The sequence below is a fragment of the Myxocyprinus asiaticus genome, chromosome 42, assembly GCF_019703515.2.
Source record: "Myxocyprinus asiaticus isolate MX2 ecotype Aquarium Trade chromosome 42, UBuf_Myxa_2, whole genome shotgun sequence".
Classification (NCBI taxonomy): Eukaryota; Metazoa; Chordata; class Actinopteri; order Cypriniformes; family Catostomidae; genus Myxocyprinus; species Myxocyprinus asiaticus.
Window position 1 is genome coordinate 19,885,943 of NC_059385.1, and position 20,623 is coordinate 19,906,565.

Here is a 20,623-nt window from a genome sequence, read left to right on the forward strand (position 1 = left end):
TTACTCAAAAAGGTACATAATAGCACAAGCATAGCATTGTAACATTAGAGTCATAAAAATGACATCACTTAAGGGGGATTTGTGTACATATCACCATAGTATTTTACACAAACTTTTGACTTTTTGTTATTTAACAGCCTTAAAGATTGCAAATAATTTTCAAACTCTACAATTAAAATCTGGACAGTTGGGGTTAAATGTTAAATATATATATATATAATATAAGCTATCACATGACACCGAACGAAATTTAAGCTATGCCGTCACGTGACAGCTACCTAAAAACTCACTGCGGTCACTTTGCCCGACTTAAAACCCAATGGATGTTTTGGGTTTGTAAGAGTCATTCGTAAAAGAAAAATAATACGTAGCTGGTCGGTTTTATGAGAAACTGTTCGCATTCTTTCCCATTAGTTTTCTAGGGCCAAAGGTATCTTTTATGAACATTCTCACTCCCATCCCTAATCTCGCTGTAGACAACAGGCCACTATTCCAGTTTCACGCTAGTTATCAGAGAAACGAAAGCGAAAATAAACTGGAGGGGAGTGATTCAACAATATACACACATATTTGCCAGTCATTTCCTCATTGTGAAGACAGTTCACGATGGAAGATTATCCTTATCCGATCATCGTAGAGGGAGACTGGCGAACTGAACACGCAAAAAGTGTAAAAAATAAACTTCAGATTTACTTTCAAAGTAAGAAGAAATCTAATGGAGGCGACTGCGCTGTGCAATACGATGAGAAAAGTGGCACCGCTACGGTTCAGTTCAAATCATCTGACAGTACGTGCTAAACACGAAACAATTATAGAATGTTTTTAAAATGGCTGATTTTTTTATATTTAGTTGTTTAATGAAGCAGTTAGAGCACGTAAGGTTTGCGTATCGGAAGCTTAAATGTAAAAAGTGCGACACGGTGATGTATTTCTCTAAAGTATGATTGTTATGTTTAAGCCCGAGACGGTGTTCTTTCCAAGGCGGATCACATGATTACCATTGAAAAATGTGAAGTCAAGTTGAAAGTGAGCAAACCTGGAGATGTTGAGGAACAGCCAGACAACACTGGACAACCGGTGAGTTTTAGACTTGCCCATCATGGTGGGTGTTTTCTTACAATACTAGCACAATCTATAGGCCAGGCTCCACAAATCAAATCCCTTCTCATCTGCTATATGTAGACTGTTTCAGTCATTAACATTTACTGTACGAACAGTATCATAAAAATAATAAAGCCTATATGGTTTACAAGCAATACAATTTGAGTCTTTACATTGTAGAGTTTCTCTAGGACACTAGGATTCTTGTTTTTTTAACACTGAAAATGGTGGAGGGGAGTCCAAATGACACACTCTACTTGTTTGATTGGGTTCAGCATTTACATAATTACTTGTTTGTATTTCAGAAGGAGCAGGCATGCGGATATCAGAAACCAAGTAAGAAATTATTTGGACTTCGTACTCTGGCTGCTTGTGTAGATCCATATGATCTTTTATTGGTTTGGTTATCATGTTATTGCGATGTACTTTCACACATACTTCTCGCTATTATCAATTTCACTTATTTGGCTATTTATTATGTACTATCATATATGTGTATGCCTTTGGATAAATATGCATGTCACTTTTATTTTGCCCTAAGATCAAAGTGCCCCTCAAACTGAGTTGGATGTGAAGGACCCTCAAGAGTCAAGTGCTGTAGTACTGGAGAATGTTCCTGATGATGCTAAAAAATATATTTTGGCTCTTTTGGTGGAGAATGTCAGTAATCTTTCAGAGAATGACTTCCGCATGGAGTTAATACCAGAATTAAACAAAACAGTTGTGATCTTTAATAATCACAGTGGTAAGTTGTTTTGTGACATGTGTTTTACTATTATAAAAAAGAGTGTAGTTTACATTCTTTACACAACCCTATTTGGAATGGAAAGCTTCACTTTAAAGGTGCACTCAGTAATTTTTTTCCCCATTAAAAAAGTTTCACTCCTAAAGAAATTAATTGTAATTTTAGAACATATGTAAAAAATCATGACCACTCACATGAGATTACGAGTATAGTCATATCAGTAACCTTATACAAGAAGTCTTATTCTGTGTGGGGCAGGGGCACCCTCATGGGGGCTGCCATTTTAGAATCACATGACCAGCTGAACACTACTTGATTAACTCGTCTTGTTATTGGACACTTTCACTCTTGGATTAAATTAATCATGGTTGATTGTGAATAGTGAATTTCTACAATGGCATCTGTAACTGAAAACTACTGATTTTAAATTATGCTGCATCCACACCACTAGGTGTCACTGTAAGTCCAAGATGACACAAGTAAAATGTTACTGAGTGCACATTTAAAGGGGTCATATCACATTTTTTAAAGAATTTTATTTCCCCCCATGTGGTATACAGATTCCACGCAAAACCAAAAACCTTATTTAGCTTAATCTTAATTTAGCTTTATATGACCATTTGCACCCTGTCTCTGACCCTTTAGAATCAAACAGGTTGTACTGTTTTGTTACTGTACTTTTACAACTTCTCTGTCAATGCCCTTTTTTTGTGAAATGAGTAAAAATGCTTGCTTAAGGGATTTACTTTTGAACAGTTGCCACAAATACCATGTTTCTATCACTGTTTGCCAGAAACAGCATAACATTTGGAGATTTTCCACATATTTTTTTTTCATAAGTTAAATTCCAGCTACAATAAAATCATCTTCGTTTTCAGGTCTTTACAAATAATATCTTATGTCCTTCATATTTCTTCACCAAAACTGAGTGGGCCAAGTTGTTGAACACAGAATGAGAATCAGTGATGTGTAAATGTAGGCAGTCAGGTGGTATTATTCCTTGTGATGTCACAATGTCACAGATTTCAGAATGAGCTGTATTTAAGATGAAAGCTTTACTATTTTTAAAGCTTGGCGCATTGAACTATTATTTTTTTATTTTTTATTTTTTTTGATGATAAAAGAGTTAGTTCACCCAAAAAAGAAATTATCTTATAATTTAACCACACTCATGCCATCCCAGATGTGTTCGACTTTCTTTCATCTGCAGAACACAAACAAAGATTTTTAGAACAATATTTCAGCACCGTAGGTCCATACAATGCAAGTTAATGGTGGCCAGAACTTTGAAGGTCTAAAAAGCAGATAAAGGCAACATCAAAGTAACCCATAAGAATCAAAGTCATCTGAAGCAATCCAATTGGTTTTGAGTGAGAACAGACCAAAATGTAACTTCTTTTTCATTATAAATCTTGACAGCAGTCTCCTTGGCAATCATGATTTTAAGCTTGATTACACTTCCTATAGTGCCATCTATCACTCTGCCCATGCATCAAGCACTAGGAAGTTTAATCAAGCTTGGTATCATGATCATGCCTAGAGATTGCAGTGGCAAGACTTACAGTGAAAAACAAGTTATATTTTGGTCTGTTCTCACCCAAAACCGGCTGGACTTCAGAAAACATGTATTAAACCACTGGAGTTGTATGGATTACTTTAATGTTGCCTTTATCTGCTCTTTGGAGCTTCAAAGGTCTGGCCAACATTCACTTGCATTGAAATGACCTACAAAGCTGAAATTTTCTTCTTAAAATCTTCATTTGTATTCAGCAGATGAAAGAAAGTGATACACATCTGATGGCATGAGGGTGATTACATGATGAGAGAATTTTCAATTTTGGGTGAGCCATCCCTTAAAACCCCTTTAATACTTTTCTTATGTATAGTTGTACATCTTGTTATAGCTATAGTTGAATAGTTTTTTAAACGTGACTGCTACATTAACAGCTGCAGGAAAGTTCCTTGAGAAGAGCAGGACACATCGAAATTTCCAGCAGTATAATCTGAGGGCCCGTGCACTGGAGAGAAGCACATGTGTGAGGGTGGAGGATCTTCCAGCTGAGGCCAATGAGATGTTGCTGGAACTGTATTTTCAAAAATGGGGTGGTCCAGTAGAAGACATTATCACAGTTCCATCGGAGAAAGCAGCCATTATGACCTTCAAGAAGGAAGAAGGTAAATTTAAGTTCATTTGTTGCTAGTCCTTTTTATTTATTTATGGGCTGACATGGAATTCAAGAGGCATGTTCTCTTATATCTCATATAGTATGATGCCTATTGATTCTCATAGGAGGCATCTTTTTATATAGCAAGTGTCTGTTAATTTTCATAATACCTGCAGACCATTCTACTTTAAAGAGACAACTATTTTGATCCATTTTTTAGTGGTCACACCATTTCTTTACCTCCTCTCCACAACATCATGTAGTGGGCATTAGAGGAACTGCCCTTAGTTGGTTCCAATCATATCTGAAAAATAGAACTTTTACTGTAAACATGGGAAAATTCCACTCGAGTGTAGCTCCCCTGAATTGTGGGGTCCCCAAGGCTCTATTTTGGCCCCCATTTCTCTTTATATTTTTCCCTTAGGTTAAATTTTTAAAAAACATGGCTTGAATTATCACTGCTATGCGGGAGATACACAAATTTATCTGCCCCTGAAGCATAAAAATGGCTTAGACTCTCTCGTTGCCTGTCTGTCTGATGTTAAGGCCTGGATGTCTTTAAGTTTCTTAAATTTAAATGAAAGTAAAACTGAGATCATTGTATTTGGCTCTTCAGAAGCCCCTAAAACTTGTGTCTTATCATCTTCAGTTAAAACTTGTGTGAAAAATTTGGGGGTCTTTTTTGATAGTGCCCTTAAATTTGACAAGCAAATTAACTCAGTTGTAAAATCCAGTTTTTATCAACTAAGAGTACTTGCTAAAGTGAAGTCCTTTTTGTCCATCAAGCACTTCGAAACAGCGATACATGCTTTTATCACCTCTAGACTGGACTACTGTAATTCCCTATATTTGGGAATAAACAATTCTACCATATCTAGATTACAGATGGTTCAAAATGCAGCTTTTAACGGGTGTCTGTAAACGTGAACAATCCTGTTTTAGTGTCTTTACATTGGCTTCCTGTCCGTTCTAGAATTGATTTTAAAGTGCTCTTGCTCGTATATAAATCCTTAAATTGCTGAGCCCCTGCCTACCTCTCCGACCTTTTGTGTGAACACCGTCCAGGAAGAGCTCTTAGGTCCGCCAACCAGAGTTTATTAACTGTTCCTCAGTCGAAGCTAAAATCTAGGGGTGATTGAGCGTTCGCAATAGCCGCACCTAAACTTTGGAAAAGCTTACTGACTTCTACCAGAACTGCTCCAACACTACGTATTTTTAAATCTAAGTTAAAAACGCATCTTTTCTCTTTAGCCTACAACTTGTGATGTTGTCTGTTGTTATTATTTTTTGTCTTTTAGGTATATATTATTATGTTTTATTGTGGGTTTTATTGTATTTAAAAAGTTTTTGCAGACACGTACAGCACATTGGTCAACTGTTGTTGTTTTTAAATTGTGCTATATAAATAAAATTGAATTGAAAAAAATTTGAAACAGTGCATTTTCATTTGACCTGCAGCTTTCATTCTTTTTCAGCCAAGGATAAAGTGTTGAAGATGGAGCATACCATCTGCAGTGTTCCAGTCAAGATATATCCGTATTTTAAATCACTGGGTACAGCATTATATGGTAGCAACAGGCCAACATGGAAGCTGCCTGATCCCATCACAGTCAGTGTACATCCTGCAATCAGGAAGTTCCTTCTAAAGAAAGGGCTGATTTCCTCTATCAGAGACCAGATGAGCTCACATTTCAGCCAAATAAACATGGACAAACCTGATGTTCTTCTCAGTCCTGATCCAGCATTGCTGAAACAGAAAGGTGTAACCAGAAGACACATTGATGGCTGGAGTAAGAATGCCTCAGATGCCTTCAATGAATTGATGTCCAACTACACAGCATTTGAGTGGCCAGTACTGAACACCTTGTGGACCAAATTGGAGGGTGAAATTAAGGAAGTAGTGACAGATATGGTATTTATAGATATGGATAGCTCTAAAGGAATCGTATCACTGGCAGGTGTGGCCAATGATGTAATTGGCCTGAAACCCATCATGAAGAAAATGTTAGAAAGAGCAACAACTCAGATGGAGAGAGAGAGGAAAAGTGTTACAGAAGACATGGATATGTCCCCTACCATGTACTTTCTGCTCGTGCATGATGGCATGCAAGGTGCTTCTACGGTTTCTCCACAACTGCACATTGACTACAAAAAAGACCTGAACAAATTGGTTTTATCAGGTCTTAAAACGGAAATTCTCACCTTCAAGAATGATATCCTTGAGAAGAAATTAAAAATTAAACAGAAGCATTTAAGGATGGACCGTTCAATCCTGGAATTCTTGAGATCAGTGGATTGTGATGAGATGTCCAGAGATTTGTTTATATCTCATGGAATAAGTGCTGTCTACACAGTCTTTAATGGAGATATTCTTTTGTTTGGGAGCACAGAAAGAGCACTTGCTGATGCAGAGAAGAAGCTGGGGATGGTTCTCACATTCAGCATCCTCACTGTAAAAGATCAGGGTGTCCTTGCATTGCCACAGTGGCAGGATCTCAATAAAACACTGCAAAATTCATACAACACTTCCAAAAAGAGAACTGTTTTAATAAACTTTTCAGCACAGAGAGACAAAGTAATAGTGTCTGGATTCAGAGAACCAGTAAGAGAGGTCAGTTTAAACTTAGGAGATTTCATTGAGAATCGCAGTAGAATTGAAGATGTAGTTCGTGTCAAATCACACGCAGTGGTTGAATTCATAAAAGACAAAAAATCACAGGACTGGAAGAGTTTATTTAAATCTGATGAGGTGAAAGTAAATTTTGATTCAAAGAGACCTTGGATCAAACTATCTGGAGAACGTGCATTTGTCCAGCCAGCTATGACCTTCTTCATAAAGATGGCAGATGCTCTCTACACTGACACATTGATCATTAAGAAGGCAGGGGCAAAGAAGTACTTCATGGAGCAAGGCAGATTTATGCTTTCAATGTTTTTGAAGGAAAAGGGATTTGTGGTGGTGCTCCAGGAAGATCACATGATAGAGGATGAGGAGGATGAATTTTACGAAGGTAGTTCTGAAGATTTTGGGCAGCTGTCTTGTGAGGTTCGGATGCCAGGGGGTGTAACTGTTACAGTCAGAAAGGCAGACATTTGCAAGTTAAATGTTGATGCTGTAGTCAATGCTGCTAATGAAGATCTGCAGCACACTGGTGGGGTTGCTTTAGCACTTCTCAAAGCTGCTGGACCACATCTGCAGCAATGTTGTGATCGGTACACTAAAGTAAATGGACGTCTAAGAGCTGGAGATGCCGTCATCACTGAGGCTGGTCAACTTCCTTGTAAATATGTGGTCCATGCTGTTGGACCCCGCTTCAGCAATTCAGACAGACCTACTGCAGTGAAATGCCTAAGACATGCTGTGAGGGAAAGTTTGAACATGGCTTCAGGCAAAAATTGCTCCTCCATTGCGGTTCCTACAATCAGCTCAGGGATATTTGGCTGTCCTCTCGAACTTTGCACTGAGACAATCGCTAAGGAGGTGCATGACTACATCGATGATCAGAACCGCAGTGGATCAAGGAGCAGCCTAACTGAGATTAATTTGGTTGACAACAATGACAGCACTGTGAAAGCCATGGCTCATGCTGTCAGAAAGGAGTTTGCTGCTTTTAGCCCTAAAATGACTTTCCCTCATCATCCCTCATCTAAACCTCATTGGAAAAGCAACCATGGACACAGAGGTCAAGCCTATCGCGGTCGTGGCCGTGGTCGTGGTCGTGGTGATCATGGACATAGAAACCAAGACTTTAGAAGTCACAATTATGAACCAAAAAATGAACATGGTAATAGAGACTTTGAAAGACAAACACATGGTAGAGGAGAAACCACAGGCTCATTTTCTCCTGCTAGATCAGAGAACTTTGAAGGTGTTTTCGAGACCAAAACAACACAAGAGGGACTAAAAATCACCTTGAGGAAAGGGAACATTCAGGATGCTTGTGTAAGTGAATCCCAGATTACTGATGAACTAGATTACTTATATTTCTCAACCACGGGGCCTCAACAGATTTCCAACGGCCCCAAGATGACTTAAAGTGATTTAAAATAAGTTATATTTACGTAATCTAATTTCATTAAATTGCTACTAATCCCCACCAAAAATCAAGATGTAAACTGACATTATATTTCTTATTTTAATTGAGTACATTATTGAAGAACTACTGCTTTTATTAATGTACTTGGCAGTACAAGAACTTAAGTAAGCCCAAATTTACATTTTCTTTTGTTTGGTGGTAATCAAACAACATTCTGGATATACCCAATACATGTATGCACTTACGCACATTCTCAATTTAAGTTGATTAAGACATTTTAATGAGGACATGTTTTTATGATCTGTTTATTTATGGACATTTAGAAGTGCCTCCATTGCTTCACCTGCAGGCTGATATAATTGTAAACACTATATCAGAAGACTTGGACCTTAGGAAAGGTGCTGTTTCCAGATCAATCCTTCAGACTGCTGGTCATCAGCTTCAGTCAGAAGTCACTAGAGCTGCTCGCTTAGACAATCCACATTATGGAGACACAGTCATCACAAATGGTTATAACCTAAAATGTACAAAGGTCTTCCATGTGATTTGCCCTTTTTGGAATGGTGGACATCGCTCAGAAGATGAGGTTAGAGAGAATAAAAATTTTAGCCTAGTAATATTTTTTTACTAATAAAATTTACTAATTTGTTTTACTAATTTTTGTTTTTAAGTCTTAACAGTTTTAGAAATAGCATTGCAGTGTAATTGGCTGATTTGGAATTGTTAAATTGATATTGCAGATTGACTTGTGTAGGCTTTACTTGTTTACTTTGACAATACTTCTTAAAGGAGTATAACAGATGTTTTTCTTTAAATGATGAAAGGTACTAATTCAGATAATTAGAGATTGCCTGGGAAAATCAGACGCTCAGGGGATGGCTTCAATCTCCCTCCCAGCTATTGGTACTGGGAACCTTGGCTTTCCTAAGGATCTAGTGGCCAAGATCATGCTGAGTGAATTCCAGCAATTTACCCCTCAAAACCTTCGTGAGGTAACTGTGATTGTGCACCCTTCTGACAAGGAAAGTGCTGAGGTGAGTGTTTACATGATGGGAAACTATTCATAGCCAAAGAATCACTAAACCACATTTTTATCATTTCGTACACTGTATGACCAAATTGTAATTGTTTAAACTACAGCTTGTTAATGTCATGTTAATGCCATTTTGTGCTTTATCTTACAGTGCTTTACCAACATCTTTAGACATGGGATTCAGGGTCCCATCACAAAAGGGGGAAATCAACTGAACTTGCCTAAAGCAAATTCGTTTGTCAAGACTGCACAGACCTCTGGTAAAACTTTCTTATCTGACGTCCTTCACACTTAAAAAACAGTTTAATCCTTAGTGTTCTGAAGCTTTCACCTGACTGAACATGCCCCCTCATTCCAAAACCCCACCCTCCAAACATAATGTTGAGACCAAAACTGAGCAAAAAAGCAGCATTGTTTGTTCCTGTTGCTGTCAAATTCGACAGTGGCACAATATCGCCCTTAACTGATAAATATTATGAATCATAGCCTTAATGATAAACACTATGAGAAGGAGCAAAATGATTGACAGGTGAAAAGCATCAATGTCTGCGGTCCACGGGCACATTTTTGTTTGCTGTTTACAAAGTCTACAGCTGTCACAGAGACCGGTGAGATATCTCTTGACACTTGTTTAATGAATATTTTGAAGGGAGTAGGAACATTTTTGCATACTTTTCCATGAAAAAATCGCTTACAGCACCTTTGACTGAAGAGTTTACCCAAAAATGAAAATTATTGTTATGTACCCACCCTTATGTTGATCCAACATATGTTGATGATGTGGAACACAGAAGGAGATGTTAGGCAATGTTAGCCTCAGTCATCCACCATTCACTTTCATTGTATGGAAAAAAGATGTGATGAAAGTGAATGGTGGCTTGGGGTGGGCGATATGACCTAAATCTTATATCACGATATGAATCATTTTACATCATGACAGCGATATATATCACGATATAGTAATTTGTTTAGTCAATAAAATTGGTTGATATATTAAATAACCATATTGTAATGCCTATTTTTGAATATTCATAGTAATTGTAATAATAATAATAATAATAATAATAATAATAATAGTCATTTAATTAAGTACTTTATAAATGAAAACGACTTCCACTTATATAATTTCTTTATTTGGAACATGACAAACATAGTCAGAGTGAAACAGAACAAAACAAAAACAACTAAATTTAGTTCTAAATCAACCTTACTGTAATGATAAATTTCACATTATGCCACATTTCAGTTTGATGTTGACTAGTATTATTATTTTTATTGTAAACATCTTTTGAAAGCAATGCAACAAAGGAAATAATCCTTAAGTAAATATACTGTATATATTAGGAATGTGCGAGGGTAGTCGACTAAAGGGTTCTGATGCTGCTAGTCAACACTGGAATTGCTAGTCGGTTAATATATTTTCCCATTAAACTGTTGAACATTTTTACAGATTTACGTTTGGCTTTATATTTTTACAAAGTCTGCTCTTAAATTACTGTCATATTAATGTTACACATAAAAAAAAAAATTAAAAAAAGAGGATATTTGGAGCAGTTACAAAGTTTCATTTCACCTCAGGCTGCTCATGCTTCTTCCCTCTCTCACTCGCGTGCTTGTAAGGTATTTTTCCACTGAGCAGACTTTCTCAAATGCGGGATTGTCGGCTCAGGTTAATCAAGTCCAGTCTTTCACCGTGTTGACGTGTTAATTTTGCTCATCAAAAAAATGTACGCTTTTAAGAAACCTAGTAAATTACTATTTAGGCTAGGTATGCCATTTTTTAAATCTGCGAATAAACAATGGGGTTAAACTACAGGTCAGTCAACTCGCTAACGCGCACGCGCATTAGCTATATAAGCTGGGAAATTGCGTGATTTAGCATAATATGAGGTGAAGAAGCACGATTTGTTATTCCAATATTATCAAATTTATTTTCTGATTTGAAGTATGTTCTTTGATCGTAATCTTGACCAACCGTTTTTGAGATTTCGGTGTTCCCCAATCAAGTAGATAGATGCTGCACTGGCATGACTGGAAATAGCCTTCCGAGAGCGTTCCAAAGATGGCCGACAGTGGACTGAATTGCTAGAAAGACTTTGGTAGAATTCAAACGGGTCACGCAAGTTTTGAACTTTGTGCCACGATAGAGAGAAACCAGATTGAGTAGCGTTATCCCGCTTTTAGATCTCCTGTCTGTGGGGCACAAACGGTGAAGCCTGGACTCGGCGCACTTTCATGCTTCAGATATAGCATGCGTGACAATCACGTAAAACACAGCTGCATGTGTCAGATGAGAAGCTTGTTTAATTAGAACGTGAGATGAATGTAACTGAATTTGCTTCGGCGGCCCAAATTTTCACTTGTCAGTAGCCTATCTGAAAAACCCTGTTTCTTCAGTTCTCTCAAGTCTCAACAGAAGCCGCTCTGCCTCATCCTCCACTTCTCTGACAGTGTACCGCATACATGTGACTTGAATAGAATGAGGTGCATATTTCTTGTCACGTGGTGGCGATTTTGCATTACCGTGATACAGACGATATTCCAAAATGTATACTGGTTGCAAATTTCTACCGGTTTACCATGTATACTGGTATATCGCCTACCCCTAATGGTAACTGTGGCTAACATTCTGCCTTAAATCTTCTGTTGTGTTGGATGGAAGAAAGAAAGTCATATGGTTTTGGAACAACATGAGGGTGGGTAAATGACAGTAAATTTCTACCAGCACAAAAGGAGATTGGGTGAACCATTCCTTTTATATGTTTTTTGTATATGGGTGATACAGGCATTTGAGGGGCCAAATTTCTAAGAAAAATATTGAAAAGAGGGTCCCTGAAACTGTTCTGTTCAAGTTAGTACAAAAAATTCTGGCATCCGCGCACCATCTTTGTCTAAAATTAACATGGCAGGTCACTGACCTTGAAGTAATGGTTCATATTTTGTTATTGTAATTTTGATATGTTATGTTCACAGGAGATACTGTAAATTTGAAAATAAAAGCATTCATTTGAAGACATTTTTTAAAATATTTTTTTCAGAATAAATCTTTTCATCGAGTGATTCATTGAGTAGTCACAGAAATTTAAGCTGAAATGATTACTGAGTTTGCCCTATTTTTTATTTACAAAAGTTAAATGGGGTTTAGAAATTCATATTGGACATTCAAGAATTTACATCAGACATCCTGTGCAGAGAGATAATAACTAATAGGTTAAGCATGCACAGATAAAAAACAAATGGGTGGATCAGGGACCAAAGAAGAAATAAACAGGATACTTGAGTTGGTTTCAAAATAAAACAATCCTAACAAAACATACACTGCTGCCCCAAGTGGTCACTAGGAGAAGTTCTAACATATGTGACAAACTAGGATGAGTTAATCATTTGCACTCATAGTATGAAATACAATTTTTCAGTGTGGAACCCAATATTTAATTCAATAAATCTAATGTCACAGGATAGTTATATAATAAGGTTAGTGACAGAATAAAAATATATAGATATTCCATACATTTCTGTATTGTTTTTTTCTTCTTATCATTAGAAATGCTTGGCAAAGTCTCCACTCCCTCTCTCGGAGTTCACACATTGCATGTGGGTCAAGTGATCCTAGAGGTTTCATCAGGAGACATAACTAAAGAAAAAACTGATGCCATTGTCAACTCTTCAAATCATACATTTTCTCTGAAAGCAGGTAAATCCAACTTCAAACATAGTATTACTGATTTTGATGAATGTTGGTTTAATTTATAATTGAAATGTCTTATTTAAATTCAAAGACAATATAATAATGTTGCTAGTAAGATGTACAATATAATGTAACATTTTATTTCCCTTTGTAATCCAGGAGTTTCCAAGGCCATTTTAGGTGCTGCTGGATTACAAGTGGAACAGGAATGTTTACAGATTGGTTTGTATTGCTTCAGATTTACTATTTATTTTGATAAAAATTTGAATTAAACACTTTATGCATTGCTATAGATCTAATGAACCATGCTGTTGAGAAGCTATTGTTATATTTGTTTTCCATAGTGAGCTCATCAAACAGTCAGCAAAAAGAGATTGTAACCTCAGCTGGGCAGCTCCCATGTGGAAACATCATCCATATTATTGGGCGTAATAGTCCAGCTGACATAAAGAATGGTGTTTTGTCTGTTCTTAAATTGTGTGAGGCACACAAATTTACCTCTGTTGCATTCCCAGCTCTTGGCACAGGTAACAATGGCAACATTCCTAACATTCTGTGTGTGATTTCATTTTTCTACACAGTTGCAGTAACAGTGATTATTTACTTCTATCAAACTCTTCTTTTTGCTTACATTATGTGTGTATTACCAGTTTTACATTTACATCCCTGCATCTACTGAAATATACCTCTAACCCTTTAGGTCAAGGTGGTGCAAATCCAGCTGATGTTGCAGACGCAATGGTTGATGCATTTGTTGACTTTGTGAAGAAAAAGAAAGCGGTGCATGTGAAGTTTGTGAAGTTCCTTATATTCCAGATGAACATGGTAGCTGACTTCCATCAAAGCATGCTCAGAAGATCCGGTGAGAAAGTGGAGGAAGAGAAAAGCATGTTAGGCAAGATTAAAGGTCAGTAAATAAAAATATATATATATTTCAATTTGATCCATTCTTGTTAGTGAGTTTAATATGATTGATCCCTTTATGTTTCTTTCCATCAAACATGTACCTGGACATACATAAGACTTCTTCCTTGGGTACAGTTCTGAAAATCCCACAAATGAAGAGTTTGTGATAGTGAGCAAGGAAATTGAGCCAGTTGTGTTCCAACTATGTGGGGAGACAGCAGAAGACTTAAGAAATGCCAGAGAAATGATCAACACCTTGATAATAAAGGAGCAAATGAACATTCCCATCTGTGATCCAGCCATTGCTCATTTCACCAAAGAGGATGTAGAAATGCTGAACGCCATGCAGAGGGAGCTCACAGTTAGTTTCAAACTTGAGAAGAAAGGCCAACACTCAGTCATTACATTGGAGGGACTGACAAGAGACGTACACATTGCAGAGAGTCGTATTTGGGACATGATCCGTAAAGTGGAAAGGAATGAAAAACGAAGACGTGATGCATTTATGCTCAGCAGCGTGGTTGAGTGGAAATATATGGATGGTGGGCACAGCCTCAAATCCTTTGATATGCTCACCAATTTTGATCTGGAAATGGCCTATCAGAACAAACAACCTTCAGTGAAGATCAAGATTGATAATGATGAATTTTATGTCGATATTTTTCAGCAAGTTGCCATAGGGCAGAGAACGAAGTTCAAACTAAAGCGAGTAGATCTGGAAGGTAAGTTATTTTTTTTTAATAAAAATAGGTAAAGCTGGAATTAAAGTTAGCTGTTAGCTATGTGTAGCAATGCTGAAGGTGAAGGTGAAACTTCTCTGTCTGTTTAGACACTGATTATAAGGTCTTCATGTGCAAAGATTAGTTACTCAAATTTGGGGTTTTTCTTCTTTTTTTTTTTTTGCCTGCTTCAGTAGCTCAAACCACTTTGCCTTCACATTGGGATGATATGAAAGGACAGTCAGTTGTTGTGGTACAACTCGCAGCAAGATCACAGGAATATGCAGATGTGGAGAAAGCGTTCAAGAGAACTGGACTGACCTTTAACATCATTACAGTAAGATTGGCTAAATGGAAATTAATATGTAATCCTCTAAGGTTAAATACATAATAGTATATACAGGGAGACTGGGGCAAGTTGTCACAACTTTTTCCCCTGTGAACATTTTTCAGGGTAGGTTTATTTTTGACAGTCAGTTTTTCTGAGGGCACATACCTTATAGGGTAGTCTACCCAAAAAGGCAAATTCTGTCATTTACTCACCTTCCTGTGTTCGGAAACCTGTATTTCTTTCTTCAGTGGAACGAATGTCACCATTTACTTTCATTGTATGTGAACTGTTCTTTCAAAGTCTTGACAAAAAAAAAAAAAAAAAACTTTGAACATTTCCACCACCATTACCCAGGGAAAAAGATACAGTTCATTAAACACAAATGGAACTTTTTTGATAATAGCGGGGCATGTTGTTACACTATAAGGTGTCATAATGGAATCAATCAGTCTTTAAACTGCCTATAGCCCCGTACACACATGCAGTGACTTCCAGCGACAAAGCGACATGATCCCATTCGTTTTCAATGAGAGCTGGCGACTTCCGGTGACACGAGTGACACGAGTGACAGCGACCTCTGGCAACTATACTGTATGTGGGCATGGCGAGCGACACAACAAAGATGAAAACTTTTAAAGTTGAACATTATGCAAATGTAGAGCGACATTTGGGAGCGACAGCCAATAGGAGTGAAGACGGTGTTCACTGGAGCTCACGTCACCCATTTCCTTTGTGGTAATGTAGTCGAGTGCAGGCAAGACAGAGGAGAAATGAAAGTTTCTGGGAGCAATTCCACCATTCTATACGAGTTGTCTGTAACCATATACAGGGCCGGTTTGTGGGGCCCTAGGCGAAATCATGAAAATTGCTCATAACTTTAAAACATCCATAGAACCACTGAAAACGTGATGAGCAGTTTTTTTTAATAAAAAGCACTAACAAGGAAGCACTATACTGTATAGCTTGGTAGATGACAAATAAGGTATCCGATAGCTTTTTTTCCCAACATGAAGATGTTAGGTTAACATGCATGCATAAGTGAATATGTGTATTTTAGGTGCTGTGACAAGTCACCATTTTTTCACCTTATTTTGATCACCTTTCAGCCTTTTTCTAGAAGTACAAATAAACCAGTGTCTCAATTAATATGAGGTCATGGAAACTGCAAGTCTGATAATTACTGGGTAACATTGTACAATAAGGTTTGCATTAGGTATCATTAACAATGTATAATACAGTTTATCAGCATTTATTAATCGTGGCTAATGTCAATTTATAAAAATACAATTGTTTATTGTTTGTTCATGTTAGTTCATATTGTATTAACTAATGTTAACTTTTACAACTGTTAGTGTTACTAATTAAAGTTACATAAAATAAGAAAATGCTGTTTTAAATAGTTTTAGGTAGTTTTAATTGTTTAGGACACTGCTGACAATTTCAGCCCACATAAATATTTTAAGTTTACTTAGAGCAACAAAATAAATGAAAACAAAAAGTTTGCCAGAATGTGTGCAGAAGTAAATAAAAGTTAAAACAATTACATATTTTAAATAGGGCCTATAAAAACAACACCTCGAAATATATATTTGTAAACAAATGTAAAGAATAAACACATCATGTATTTTGCGTGTTTATATCCACAGTGTCTGAATTCCTTCCCCAGCAGATTATTCTTGAGAAAACGTGAAAAGCCCTAATGATTTGTCAAGCACTGTATCTGTTATCCTTTACATTAAATAAGTCTCAAAGACTCAAATAGCCCAAAGCAATATTTTTCATTACTTATTTCTTGTGTTTCTGTCAGACATGAGCATTATTCAGCAAGGTGCAATCTGTGTCTAATAATACTGTTATAAGAAGCCGCGCTCCAGTTCCCAGTAATGCTTTGCATTATGAATAAATTATGCAGATTAGTGTGTACTGCTTAGCTTTACTTCTTGCAGATTTTAGATAAACTGCTGTTATTTTATTTGTTGTAACTTTCAGTTATTTGTCTTTTTGTGATTATTCAGAGCTCATTTTATACTTAATATGTTGTTTTTAATTTTCACCGTCATTGTGAATTGTATGTTAAATGTTAAATTGTATGTTGATCGCAACTTTGAGTGTGTGCTTTAGAAACAATTGAACTGTGGAGAATTTCAAAATAAAAGTCATGAATTTTTCTGAATTTTATTTACTTTGCTCGTGTTCGCGGGGCCCCCCAGGCACATCGGGGCCCTAGGCAGCTGCCTGTATTGCCTGTAGGATGGGTCGGCCCTGACCATATACATGGATATAACAAAAATTATGCGTGGAAAGGAAAATGTCGGCAGTTTGAGTGAGTTTAATTCATACATCAGTAGTTCGTTCATCTTGTTGATGATGCAGTATACACTGCTGCAGTTCATATTAAAACACTCTCCCCTGCAGAATGTAAATTTTTAAGGATAAAATAAGTGATTATTTGTCAAATTAGAAAGACGTTTTAGAAATTATTGGCAGTCTGGGTGGGTTTGAATTGTAGATTTTGTACATTGATAGATCGCTAATCTGGTTAATGATTAAATGCATTGGGCACTGCTGTAGTTTATGTAACAGCACTCTCCACAGCAGAATGTAATTTTTTATTGACAAGAACACAAATTCCTTGTCAAATTAAAATTATATCTTGGTTTTACAGGCAATATATCTTATCTGTGATCACAATTTTTAAAGATATGGCCAGATGCGTGTCCACTAATAACATTAGAGCGACAGCAGTAGGAACGCCCAATAGCGACTTCATAGTACAGAGACTAGCGACATCAAGCGAGAAAGTCGCTGCATGTGTGTACGAGGCTTATTATAGACTTTTAAGCTAAAATTAAACTGAAACAAAAATGAAACCAAAAATATTAAACCATTGTTTTGGTAAACGAATACTGTACTTAAAAAATTACAGTCTTTTATACCATTTAAGATACATGAGACAACTTGCCATGACATGACATTTATGAAAAATACTCTTGTGCTGAGGGAGTTTTTGACTCAAAACCTTACAGTTACTAAGATATAGCCCTTGTGACAACTTCCTTATATTGCAACTTGCCATAGTCTCTACCATATTATATACAGTATATATATTTAACTGTGCAAATTAAGGTTAAATATACAGTATGTTTGACCTAAACTCACATAATAGATGTAAATATATCAGATTTAAAAGGTTCCGATCAGTTCTTTCTAGTGTTGCTGTATTTTGTACTAAATGTAGTACCTCAGTGTAATAGTGATGTTTGTTTAAGCTGAATAGTTATTCTGCATACTTGTGTGTTTCATGCACAGATTGAAAGAGTCCAAAACAGCACCCTCTGGAAGAACTACATGATCAAAAAGGAAGAACTGGAAGATAAAAACCAGCACAAAAACAACGAGAAGCATCTCTTCCACAGCACTGACCCTGATAAGACAGATCAAATCAACCATCATGGCTTCAATCGCAGCTACGCTGGCATGCATGGTACCAGCCAGAATTCAGTGTACTTTTTTTTGCAATTGTATTCATTTGTCATTTGAATTAACTGTCAACTGCTCTTGTTCTGGTTTAGGAGCTATGTATGGGAAGGGTTCATATTTTGCTGTTGATCCAAGTTACTCAGCCCAAGGCTACCCTAAACCTGATGCCAAAGGACACAGATGCATGTACCTCGCCAGGGTGCTTGTCGGGGACTTCACTCAAGGAAAACAAGGCCTTGTCATTCCCCCTGCGAAGAGCTCAAACGGTGTTGATCTCTATAACAGTGTGACTGATAACCAAAACAACCCATCTATGTTTGTAATCTTCAATGATGTACAGGCTTACCCAGAATTCTTAATCACTTTCCAGTAAGGATTTAGAGTTCAGTGAATGATTTGGTACTGTTTTATTACACTGTTTAGATGAAGCTGAACACACAGGTGTAATATATACTAGAAGGAATTATTAGGAAATAATCATAACAATGAAGGCTGGGGTATCTTCCTCATACATGACAAAAAACTGAGAGAGCACAAAAGGAATCTCTGAGTCTGTGCTGAAATATAATCCTGAGGAAAATCTCAGTCCTTAGCCCATTGTTTGCATAAATTGTTCTCTTCCCTCGCATTTGTATAAACAGTAATGCTCTGTTTTTAGTTTCTTTATTACATTGATTGAAATATTTCATTGACATTTTCTATGGCTATACTGTATTGGCATCCCATAATTACTAGAGGTTATAAAAACAAGAATTTGTACATTTTAATTGATTGCAGTGTCTGAAATACCCTTGTGTCATTTTTCTTTCATTATTAATGTGACTATTGTCACTAAACCCTATCTGAATACAGGTTTACGGTAATAAATATTCTTATCTGACTATGACTTTACAATTCTTCTTATTGATTTTTCACTTTCCCCAATGTTGCAACTAACCTGTGCTGCACAGACATTCTCCAGCAAGTCAGATATTTGCCACTGCATAAACTGCACTAGAGCAAGTGAAATAAGAGCTACTGTATTGCAAACTTACAAAATAATAAATGAAAAATAAATCAACACATAAACCACTAAGACTGTTACACCCATAATGTGAACTATGAAAACTTTTAAAAATGGGTGGCACACTTTGTCAGGCACAAAACTACAACAAGAGACTTTTAGGCTACATGTACGTGTTCTACATTAACGTTTTTGTTTTGGAGTGCACGTGCCACTAAGTGAAATTTTTTACAAATTAAAACATTTTCAAGTCAAAGATTTAGGCACAGAGTTTAGTCAGTGTTCAGTTTTGAAATACTTTTCTCACTACAATATATGCACAAGCAGGTATCAAAGGGTTAGTTCATCCAAAAATGAAAATTCTCTCATCATTTACTCACCATCAGACCACCCCAGGTGTTTATGACTTGCATTCTTCAGCAGAACACATTTGAAGAAAAATATCTCTGCTCAGTAGATCCTTAAAATGCATATGGATGGTGATCAGACTTTTGAAAAGCTACAAAAAGAACAGACAGTCAGCATAAATATCATCCATACGATTCCAGAGGTTAAATTAAAGTCTGAAGCGACATGAACGCTTTTGGTGTGAAAAAGATCAATATCTAAGTACTTTTTCACTATAAAGCATCACTTTGGTCAGCAGTGGTATGTGCATATGACATAATTGCGTTGGCATGAAGAACTGATGCACGTGCGACACACTCTACAACTGAGTAGAAGGAACGCTGTACAGAAGCTTTGTTGGTTTTTGTTTATATCTGTATTTGTATCTGTTTGTTTACTCACAATGGTGCATTTGTGTGCTTATCCTGGATGTCTCAACCGAGAGAAGAACGTGAGATTATGTCCGTAACATCGTGAATTCGTCACACGAGAGAATAGGTGAACTCTGCCCTACTTTAAGCACCTACTGAGCTGAGAGAGTTTTCTATTTTTCTTCAAAAGAAGAAGAAAGAAAGTCACACATCTGGGATGGCATGAGGGTGAGTAAGTGATGAGATATTTTTCATTTTTGGGTGAACTATCCCTTTAAGAACTACTTCAGAATTCAGAAACAAAAGATACTGTATTTGATACCTGACAAAGGACAATAGATGCCTTCTTTAATAGCATTTTTCAAATTCTTTTTTTTTTTAGTTAGCCAACAACACCAGTCATGACTTATCACCTTTATGAAAATATATTGATAACACTTTAACTTAACACTTTCATTAGTCATTAACAAACATTATATAATTCTTAACAGATTAGTTGTTCATGAATATCCATTGAAATGTATTTTAAGTTTGGACAAATAATTGTAATGTTTTTCATGAAAGTTATGTACATTAGCAATATATTTGATGACGTGCACAAAAACGAAAAAAAAATTTTTTGGCATCTGTATTCTCTGTGTAAATGTGTGTTTACCA

At 36.6% G+C, this 20,623-nt stretch overlaps 1 protein-coding gene across 3 annotated transcripts; it reads left to right on the forward strand.

Annotated features, from left to right (window-relative positions):
* Positions 1-541: 541 nt before the first annotated feature.
* Positions 542-19,085, forward strand: LOC127433006 (protein mono-ADP-ribosyltransferase PARP14-like). Of its 3 annotated transcripts, none has more exons than XM_051684588.1 (17): positions 546-787; positions 959-1,077; positions 1,407-1,437; positions 1,643-1,846; positions 3,794-4,021; positions 5,487-7,954; positions 8,398-8,634; positions 8,873-9,082; positions 9,233-9,341; positions 12,626-12,775; positions 12,929-12,991; positions 13,114-13,296; positions 13,470-13,676; positions 13,792-14,397; positions 14,592-14,731; positions 18,035-18,209; positions 18,298-19,085. In XM_051684588.1, exons 1-17 carry the CDS (start codon positions 607-609, stop codon positions 18,576-18,578), a joined length of 5,592 nt encoding a protein of 1,863 aa, XP_051540548.1. In that variant the 5' UTR covers positions 546-606; the 3' UTR covers positions 18,579-19,085. The 3 variants fall into 3 exon arrangements, with proteins under 3 accessions (XP_051540549.1, XP_051540548.1, XP_051540547.1); XM_051684587.1 differs by having other exon boundaries at positions 547-787; positions 14,589-14,731; XM_051684589.1 differs by lacking the exons at positions 14,592-14,731; positions 18,298-19,085 and having other exon boundaries at positions 542-787; positions 18,035-18,173.
* The last annotated feature ends 1,538 nt before the right edge of the window (positions 19,086-20,623 follow it).

Excerpts from the sequence above, each read along its gene's own strand:
- LOC127433006 (XM_051684587.1), top strand. The coding sequence starts at position 607 with ATGGAAGATTATCCTTATCCGATCATCGTAGAGGGAGACTGGCGAACT. Across the intron at positions 14,398-14,588 it reads AAAGCGAGTAGATCTGGAAG|TAGCTCAAACCACTTTGCCT; the intron begins GTAAGTTATTTT and ends TGCCTGCTTCAG. Across the intron at positions 18,210-18,297 it reads CAGCTACGCTGGCATGCATG|GAGCTATGTATGGGAAGGGT; the intron begins GTACCAGCCAGA and ends GTTCTGGTTTAG.